At 53.8% G+C, this 8,383-nt stretch overlaps 2 protein-coding genes across 4 annotated transcripts in view; one reads left to right on the top strand and one right to left on the bottom strand.

The window, feature by feature from the left end:
* Positions 1–200: 200 nt before the first annotated feature.
* Positions 201–2,004, bottom strand: TMEM170A (transmembrane protein 170A). 3 transcript variants are annotated; one of them, XM_035336362.1, is made up of 4 exons: positions 1,607–1,794; positions 1,286–1,468; positions 1,201–1,224; positions 201–875 (listed from the first exon to the last, which is right to left on the bottom strand). In XM_035336362.1, exons 1-4 carry the CDS (start codon positions 1,719–1,721, stop codon positions 745–747), a joined length of 453 nt encoding a protein of 150 aa, XP_035192253.1. In that variant the 5' UTR covers positions 1,722–1,794; the 3' UTR covers positions 201–744. The 3 variants fall into 3 exon arrangements, with proteins under 3 accessions (XP_035192253.1, XP_035192254.1, XP_035192255.1); XM_035336363.1 differs by lacking the exon at positions 1,201–1,224 and having other exon boundaries at positions 1,298–1,468; positions 1,607–1,763; XM_035336364.1 differs by lacking the exons at positions 1,201–1,224; positions 1,286–1,468 and having other exon boundaries at positions 1,607–2,004.
* Positions 1,904–8,383, top strand: part of CFDP1 (craniofacial development protein 1) — a 53,252-nt gene continuing 46,772 nt past the window's right edge. Inside the window, exons 1-4 of the mRNA XM_035336361.1 lie at positions 1,904–2,038; positions 2,147–2,264; positions 2,867–3,077; positions 4,425–4,543. Coding sequence (XP_035192252.1) covers positions 1,978–2,038; positions 2,147–2,264; positions 2,867–3,077; positions 4,425–4,543 — 509 coding nt within the window. The 5' untranslated portion in view covers positions 1,904–1,977. The remainder of the gene's footprint in view (positions 2,039–2,146; positions 2,265–2,866; positions 3,078–4,424; positions 4,544–8,383) is intronic.

The raw sequence follows: 8,383 nt of genomic DNA, 5'->3' as shown, positions 1-8,383 counted from the left end.
AAAATGATTTTTCCTTTTGCCACTCCCCAGCTTCACCATGAGCATGATCTGGCAAAGTCAGGGCCAGAAGAAAAGCAATAAAGGAAGTTTCTCTTTTTTTTTTTTTTTTTTTTTTTAAAAAAAAAAAAAATCACTTTAGAAGAGCTTCAGGCTCACGGCAAACAAAGCAGCAGGAGGGCAAAGCGCTAACTGAGCGCTGGAGGCACCACACCAGGCGTGGCTGCTGTTCAGTTATGCCCTGCTGCTGCCACAATTTGCCACCTGCAGAAGGTAGCTGAGCCTCCTCCAGGGAAATAAAGTTTCACTTGGCACTTAGCGTTACGAAAACGTAACAAAATTAACAATTCTCATCTCAATTTCTAAAGCAGACCGGGGACCCGTTTAGCGGCGCATTTTGGCCGGGAAGCAGCCAGCGCTGGGCGTTGCTTGCAGGTGTTTGCTCGGGACCGGTGGCACAGCTTCAGCGGTGCCGGGGGCGCTAACCCAGCCGTTACGGTGGTACAGGAGCAACAGACGTTACAGAAAGCACGTTCTCCAGCGCACGTTTGTGGCACGCAGCCCTTCAGGTCAGGCTCTGCCACCGGCCTGGAGGCAGAAAGCCTTCACACAGCCTCGAGCAGGGGAGGAAGCGCAGGCCGAGGCACCCCTCGAGTTGCGCTCCCTCGTTATCTGCTTCACACAGCCCTGGCACGGGGCAGATGTTTGGGGTCCCTTCCATTTTCAAGCGCTAGCATTGAAGAACAGCTAGAGAGTGGCTAAAATCCGTAGGAACGAAACCACCACCACACAGAACGTCTGGCCCACTCCTAAAATGAGGGCTTCGAAGGGAATCATGTTTTTCCCTGCAGCTCTGTAAACTCCTGCGATGGCAGCACCTGCAGAAAGGGGGGGGAAACAGAAAGATTACTGCGTGATATGCCGAAAAACACACTGCCGTGCCACGGGGAGGGGGCTAACTGGAGAAGGGGGGGGCTCTGCAGGAGCAGCTCGGCAGGCAGCACGGCGGGGTGCTGGATACGCGACAGATCTTAGCCCCGAGGCAACGAACGCGGGTGGCACCAGAGATTTGTGGAGAAAAGCGTCGGCAGAGCTCTGCCAGGGCCTCCGCGGGGTGCTGAGCGGCCCGGGGGAGCGTTTTCACTCCACACCGTGACGCCGGCAGCCCACGGACGTCACCCGTTTTTTGCACAGACACCAAACCTGGGTGGTTTTGGCCTGAAGCGGGGAACGCGCCCCCCTGCGAGGCACCCCACGGGCACAGCGGGGGGGTTGGGGGGGCGGGCGGCGGGTCCCGTACTGGTGAGGATGCCGGCGGTGATGGGTCCCACGATGCCCATCAGCAGGAGGCCCAGCGCCATGAAGCGGCCGTACTTGTGGCGCCGCAGCGTGAAGAGGGCGAGCAGGGCGGCGGGGACGTGGAAGGAGAGCGAGGAGACGAGCGCCCACAGGAACACGCCGTACCACATCTCTGCGGGGGGACGGGCACGGGGCCGTCACCGGGGCACGGCGCAGGCCCGGGGGCCGCCAGGGTAGGCCCTGAGGCCTCCGGCGGCCCCCGGGCAAGGCCCGGCCCGGCGCCGAGCCCGGTTCTCGGCCGTGCCCGTACCTGAGAAGGCCGCCAGCGGGTTGGAGTAGGCGGCGGTGCCGTTCCCGGAGCGCGGCACCAGGCGCAGGCTGAGGATCTGCTGCAGCAGCCCGCCGCTCGCCTCGCCGCCCTCCATCGCTTCATCAGCCCCTCCCTCCTTCTCCAGTCTCGGCCAATGGGAAGGCGTCGCTCGCTGACAGGCAGCGCCGCCCGCCAACCAGCTCCCCGCTGCCATGGCAACGGCTGCGGGGAGAGACCCGGAAGCAGAGGGCTGGAGGGACTGAGGGAGGGCGGCGGGGGTCCGCCCCGCCAGGGGGCGCTCGAGGGCGGCGGCGGCGGCGGGGGCGGCGCTCTGGCGGCGGCGGCGGCTCTCGGTGGTTACCGGCGGCTCCATGTCGGGCTCGGAGGAGGAGGCGTACAGCTCGGCCGAGGACGAGGACTACGTGCCCTCGGGTGAGCCTCCTGATTACCGCGGGGTTAATTACCGGGAGCTTAATTACCGGGGAGCTTAGTTACCGAGGGGTTTAATTACCGGGGGTCCGTTGCCGGTTGTGCCCGCAGGCGCGGAGTACAGCGAGGATGACTGCAGCGAGCTGGTGCAGGAGGACGAGGAGCAGCGGGCCCGGGCCGGGCCGCGGGCAGCCCGCGGCAGGAGCAGCCCCCGCCGCCCCGCCGGCAGGTACGGGCCCGGGGACGCGGCTGGGCCGGGTCAAGTCACCGAAAATCGGGTTTGGGGGGCTCTGTCCGGTGCCCCGCGAGGGTTTGGAGCCCGCCCGGGGGCGGCGTGGGGAGGCACTGAGGGGAAATGCCTCGTTTCGGTGTGCTTTGTGACTTGGGGCTTGAAAGGATGGGAGCCATAGGCTGGGCGTGGGACCCATAGGCTGGGTTTGGGACCCTCAGCAGTGGCTAATTAGATCCGTTAATAACAATAATTCAGCTGTTTTTCATCTGGGAAGCCAAAAGCCACACACGTAAGGCATGTTTAAGGCCTCCTCACCTGGTGGCTCCTGCAGAATCCGTGATCCACCCGTGTGTCCACACCGTATGCCCACCTGTAAGCCCTACCCAGGGCTTCTCGCCGCATTCTCCACCTAATTACTGTGGTTTCTGATCAGGGCAGTCCTGTAATTAACCACCTTCCCCCCTCTGAGGTTTGGGGAAGCCTCCCGGGTGGGTGCTGTAGTCAGAATACGAGGCGTCTGTATTGGTTCACCCACCTAAGTTTGGGCTCTGGGGTGGTGCCGCAGGATCTCAGCGTGGTTTTTTGGTGTCTGCTTCCAGGAAGAGGAAGAAAGGAGGTCTCGTGCTAGAGCCCGATGAGAAAGAGGAAGGAAAGACTCAGGAAAATGAAGAGGAGGAGGTGGATAACTTAAAGCAGGGAGAAAAAGACAGAGAAGAAGAAGAGAAAAAGAAGGAGGATGCGCTTTGGGCCAGCTTCCTTAGCGACGTGGGACAGAAGCCCAAAGCAGCGGTGGCCACACAAGCTGCCAAGGTACCGGGGCCTTCGCTGAGGGGATGTGGGAAGGCCTCAAGTTGGAAAGTGCTGGTTCTGGCTGGTGGCAGCTCCAGCTGGAGCTGTGGAGGGGCTGGATTTGTCTCTGCCCCATCCGTGTTGTAAGCATGGAGCCCCACTGTGGGCAAAGCTGGCTGCCTTCCAGCCAGGGAGGCCTGTGGTCTGATGGTGCTGATATTTTGGAGCTGCTTGACAGCATCGTAGGGAGCTGGCGGCTTCCCTTCCTGGTGGTGGAGTCCCCTTGTGAAGTAGAAACAGCGCAGTGAGGCTTGGTCTGAGTTACCCTTGTGTGTACAACTCTTCCCCCATGGTTTCTTGTGCCTGCCCTGCTGCTCCAAAACTAGGGAGACCGAGGAGAGGCACCGCTGTCCCTCTATTGCCAGAACTGATATATTTTTTTTGAGTGATCAGCCAAACCAAGTATCTTATAACTATGATCTTGACTCTTGCACAAGTGATGTGTAGGGAGAACAGTTCTCGTTGTGTGACGCTTCTTTCTCTAACTGCGTTGAGAACATGCGTTGCTGCATAAGCTTGCAACTTTTCAGTTTTACCTGAAGCCTCGTGCTTCTCTCCACCTCAGTTGTTGCTGGCTGAACAGCTGAGGTGGCTGTAGGTAGGCAAAAGAGGAAGAGTTCTCTTCTGAGCCGTTCTAGTTTTACGTGAGGATCAATAGAATATGCGTGGTCTTTAAAAGTTCCCCTGCGGTCTGGAATAATTTATGGAGATGCAATTCCTCTGCTCTTCTTGTGAACTTCTTAATTTGGACTTGTTTTCTGGAGCTCTCCTCAGTGTGTGGTTGATTTTGAGCAAGAATTCAAGTTTGTGCTTTGATTATGTGCATGGTCTGAGGATTTTCACGTGTGATGTTAAAAGCTTTTGGTGTTACTGTATAAATAAAGAGGCAGTGTAGCTTTTGCTGCTGATGGGTCTTTTATATTCCTGGGCAAAAGTGGATGTATTTCTGTTTAGTCCACCCTGGCAGCTTTGCTGTTTGGCTGTGCTTGATTTGGGAAAGCTGAATTCTTCAGAACCTTGCTTGCTTTCTGAGCCACAGCAATATATTCTTGTCAGTTCCTATATTTAATCAGTTTCACTTCTCATTTTGGGTCTGTTCTAAATCTTGGCTTCCAATGAGAGACTGAGAACGAGACAGGGAATCTCCTTCTAGCAGCAGGGACTCTTCTTGTCTGTGGGTGACGTGCTTTGACCAGCCAGACTAAACTGTGCTGCTGCCTGAGGTCCGTCTTGGGTGCTTGGCCCCTTGGAACAGTAACTTGGCTGCACGGATGCATTGCTTTGCGTTCTCCTTTGTGTATTTCACAGGCTGCAGAAGAGAAGAATGTGAAGAAGCTTCAGGAGAAACCAAAAGACTCCGAGAAGCCAAAAGATTCAGGAAAAGTGACGATCACCAAAGTGTTTGACTTTGCTGGTGAGGAAGTCAGGTGAGTTGGCAGCTCTGTGCAGAGCGGGTGCTGTTCTGCTGCCTGCAGGCTGGGGACGCGCTGTGAAGCGTGGTGTATCCTCTCCTCTTTCCTTTATGCTTTTAATCCTGAGCACAGAAGAACCTCAAGGGAAAAGAGGCCAGGATCTTTCTGCCTGAGGGCTGCAGAGTATCTTTAGATGTAGACCTCAGCCTTCACTTTGCACCTCGAGAATATTCCTTTAAGTTCACCTGGGCCTCCTGTCTGGACAGCGTATAAAACAGTGGCACTGCCACTGAGGGTTGAGACAAGGAGAGAACCGAATGTGGCCACGCAGGCGTGACAGTCGTGCGTTTTATTCCTTCAGCCCTTTGTATTCCTTCAGTCTAGTCCAAACCCTGTGCCGAGGGCGGGATACCTGCTGGCACGCTCCCTGGCATTGTGCACAGTGCAGTACCTGCAGGTAGTAAGAGGTGTTTTGCGGAACTAATAGCTAACCCCTTCTCTGAAACAGCTGCAGCGAAGGTGATGGGCTCGGTGAATCATCCTCTAGGCTCTTTGGCTTGCAGGAGGCCCCACGGGGTGAGCTACAAAAAGGGGCTGGAATCCAAGGTGTAAAGGTTCAAGACCAAAACCACGGGGTCCTTTGAAATCCGGTGAGCTGTAAATCTGGCTTTGTCAGATGAGAATTTCGCCTCTGTTTCGTGTGACGGCAGAGGGCAGCAGTTCCCAGCAGTAACACCTCAGCTGCCCGGGTCTGGAGGAGGGAGCTGGGAGCTGGGGTTTCCACTGCTCTTGCTTTTCATGTCAGCACTGCTGCCTGAAAAATCTGAGGCGAGCCGTGAGTCATAGCAGTGCCTTTCCCATTTCCCTGCACAATCTGGACTGTAGGAATACCCTTTATTCCCTGATGAAATGCAAAGAATTGTACCACTGCAGCTCTTCTGCGAGAGTTACCATCCCCTTTCCGCACAGGAGAGATGAAACCTTTCCCATGGACATATAAAAATCTGTGGCAGAATTGCAGACAGACGTTTTGTTTCCTGATGCCCGGTCCTCTCAACAGCCAGCTCCTTGGTTGTCCCCACTTCTTTCTGAGGTGTGGAAAAAGTTTCAAATGCGATGCCCTCCCAGGTGAGGATGGGTGACACGAGCAGAAGCGCATCACCTAGAGGAGGGGGTCGGTTCACAGGAAAACTCTGCTTGCTTCAGAACACGAGTCTGCTGCTGGTAGAAGGGAATTTGTGCACTAACGCTTTGAAGTAGGACTGTTCAAAGTAGGGAGCCTGTAAAAAGGCCTGCCTTGGAGCTCCTTGTTTATCTGGCTCCGTGAAAAGAAGCCCCAGATAATAGTTGTTTGTACATAGAATCAGACCAGCATCTGAGTAATCCTGGCATTCTAGGTTCTGTGTGGTAGGTGCAGGTTAGTTTTACCAGGGCTGCTCTTGCTTTTATTGGTAACTTTAGTTGGAGGGACTGGGGAAACTGTCTTGCCTTATGTGAACAGAACTTGGTCCGAGCTCCCAAGATGCTGAGGTTGCGGTTTCAACATCGCTATCTTATCTATCATTTTTAATAGCTCTAACAAGAAGCTTCCAAGTTAGATAAAAGCATATTTTCCAGCACCAGTTGCTTTTCTGGTATCCTTTACTCGATATTGCCTGTTTCCCTTGGGGATCTGCAAAGGAACGGATACAGGCCTCTACTAAATTTGTTTCAGATAGGCAAAAGCTGGAGCTTGGGCAACAACGAGGCTGTAATCCCGCAAGCCACCGCTGATGTACTTCTTGTTCACAGCAGCTGTTGTATCAACAGGTTTCAGAGGCAGCAACAAAGCTGCCGTGGGATCCGGAGGGCTGCTCTCTGCTGGTGCTGGAGTTGCAGCAGGCTGCTTTCTGCAGCTCTTTGATAGCAGAAAAATCCTTCCGTGTTCCCCCTTGATTTCTGCGGCTGACAGATCCTATTAAAAGCTGAAGCTTTGGTGTTCGCTCTGCCTCGCATTGCGGTAGGTGGGTAGGATGTCGGGAGCTATCCCTGCTACAGCTGCTGGTGCTTTTAGCCGTGGCAGGCGGGTGCCAGAGGGCCGCTTTTTCTCTCCTCTAGCAGGAGGTTGTCTTTGACCCTAATGGCTGCAAATGCTCTGAATACCAAATGCTGACTTCCTTGCCTGGGGAAGCAGCTGGCGAGTCGTTGGTTACAAAGGACAACACGCGGTAGCTGTGTGTGCATTTAGGGCTGAAAGAACTGCAATGAGGGAGCTGTCTCTGCTCTCCTTTCTGAATGGTTTGGGGCTACTTTTCGGTGTTGCTCTTCTGAAAGCTTGAGAAGAATTTAGATCAGTATTTAAGTGCTGAGAGATTCAGGGCACAAATTTCGACAGTCTGCTCATTGAAGCCCGTAACAGAAGATCATTTAGCCCTGATCTCATGTTGCAGAACAATTTATTTTCCCCTGTAAGAAGACAAACGATCTCTCTTGCATGATTGGAGTAGTAAAAATCCCCTGAAAGAAATCTCTAGCTGCAGGGTTACACTAGGATAGTGAAAGAGCTTCCTTTCTAAGCTGTCAACACCCCTAAATATTACAGTTGCACTTAGTGGTGCCTCTTTTAATCAGTTTGTGCTTTTATCGGTTGCTAATGCTGAACTTTAGGTTCAGACTATTGTAAATTGCCAAATAAAGAACTAAACTTAGTGGCTTTTAATTTACAAAAGATGCACGTTTTAGTAACGTCTTGCAAAACCAAAGCTCTTGAATCCTGGAACTAGGAATAGTCTTTGTAACGGATTTCTGTTGTCTCCAGTTGTGGCTTCTCTCTGTCTGCTTTTCGTTCCTTCCTGGCCTTACGCAGGTAAGGAGCAGGCGACTGTCACCCAGAGGGCTGTGACTGTGGGCAGTGGGAACTGCAAGGGTAGGCTCACCGTCTGAATGGGAGTTCAAGACATTTTCTCCCTGCCGGAGGAGACTTAAGTCCTTTAGGGACCTCTGGTTTGTGAACTTTCCTTATGGTGCAGGATGTGTGATTACGTCAGTAGGGAGCCACATCCCTGGTGCCAGGGTTTACCTGTTGCAAAATGCAATAGCTGTGTGATGAGGCTGGCTTTCTCTTCGGCAGTCCCGACCACTTTGGCCGCTGGGTTTCTTGAAGCCGCTGCTGAGCTCAGTGTTCTGTTCTTTTGCCCTCCTTCCATGAAAGTCACTTCTGTGTCTGTCCAGGACTGCAGCAGGAGGTGGCTCATGTGAATGGAGCTGGCCCAGCCCCTCCATAACAGCCAGGGCAACAACCTGAAAAGGAAGATCAAAGTCAGGTCGTTGAATGTCAAGAAGAGTGGATTTTAGGGGGAAACGTCCTCATTGTACTTCATTTGACTTGCAGAGGTGCAAAATGAGTAATGATGTGCGTCTTAGGTGCTAATTCAGGAATGGGAGGCCTGTGCTCGAGACCCTGCTTTGTTCAGGGGTAATTGCAAGTTCCAAATAAAGAACTCAAAACTGGAAGTTTCATAATTCTGTGCGTATGTGCTTATTTTGGGGATCCAGAAGAGCTCCCAGCAGGCTGGGTGCTCAGACCTCAGCTCTCTGGTCCCTTCCCCTCCAGTCCTCACTGCCGGTGCTCTCTGCAAGCAGCCAACATCTCAGAGATGGCTGCTACTGGCGTCTGGAGGACTCCCAGATCAGATTTTTGCATTAACCCTTGAGCCTTTTCTTGAGCATAGTTGCTGTGCTTGCATGCTCTGAACCTGTTTCTTTTAGCGCTCCCATGTCTGGCAGATGTTCCTTGATGTGAGCAATTCCTGGCTTCTCACGGCCTCCGGGGCCAGAATTGTCACAAGCTGTGCCTGCTGGCAGGGTGCTGGGCCT

Source organism: Oxyura jamaicensis, chromosome 11 (assembly GCF_011077185.1).
Source record: "Oxyura jamaicensis isolate SHBP4307 breed ruddy duck chromosome 11, BPBGC_Ojam_1.0, whole genome shotgun sequence".
Taxonomy (NCBI): Eukaryota; Metazoa; Chordata; class Aves; order Anseriformes; family Anatidae; genus Oxyura; species Oxyura jamaicensis.
Note: the sequence above shows the minus strand (reverse complement) of the source record. Positions and strands in the feature narration are given on the sequence as shown.

What these genes read in the sequence shown, in the direction of transcription:
- TMEM170A (XM_035336364.1), bottom strand. Translation starts at nt 1,979, where the DNA reads ATGGAGCCGCCGGTAACCACCGAGAGCCGCCGCCGCCGCCAGAGCGCC. An exon ending in CCCGCTGGCGGCCTTCTCAG is followed by an intron (nt 876 to 1,606) that starts GTACGGGCACGG and finishes CCCTTTCTGCAG; the next exon opens with GTGCTGCCATCGCAGGAGTT.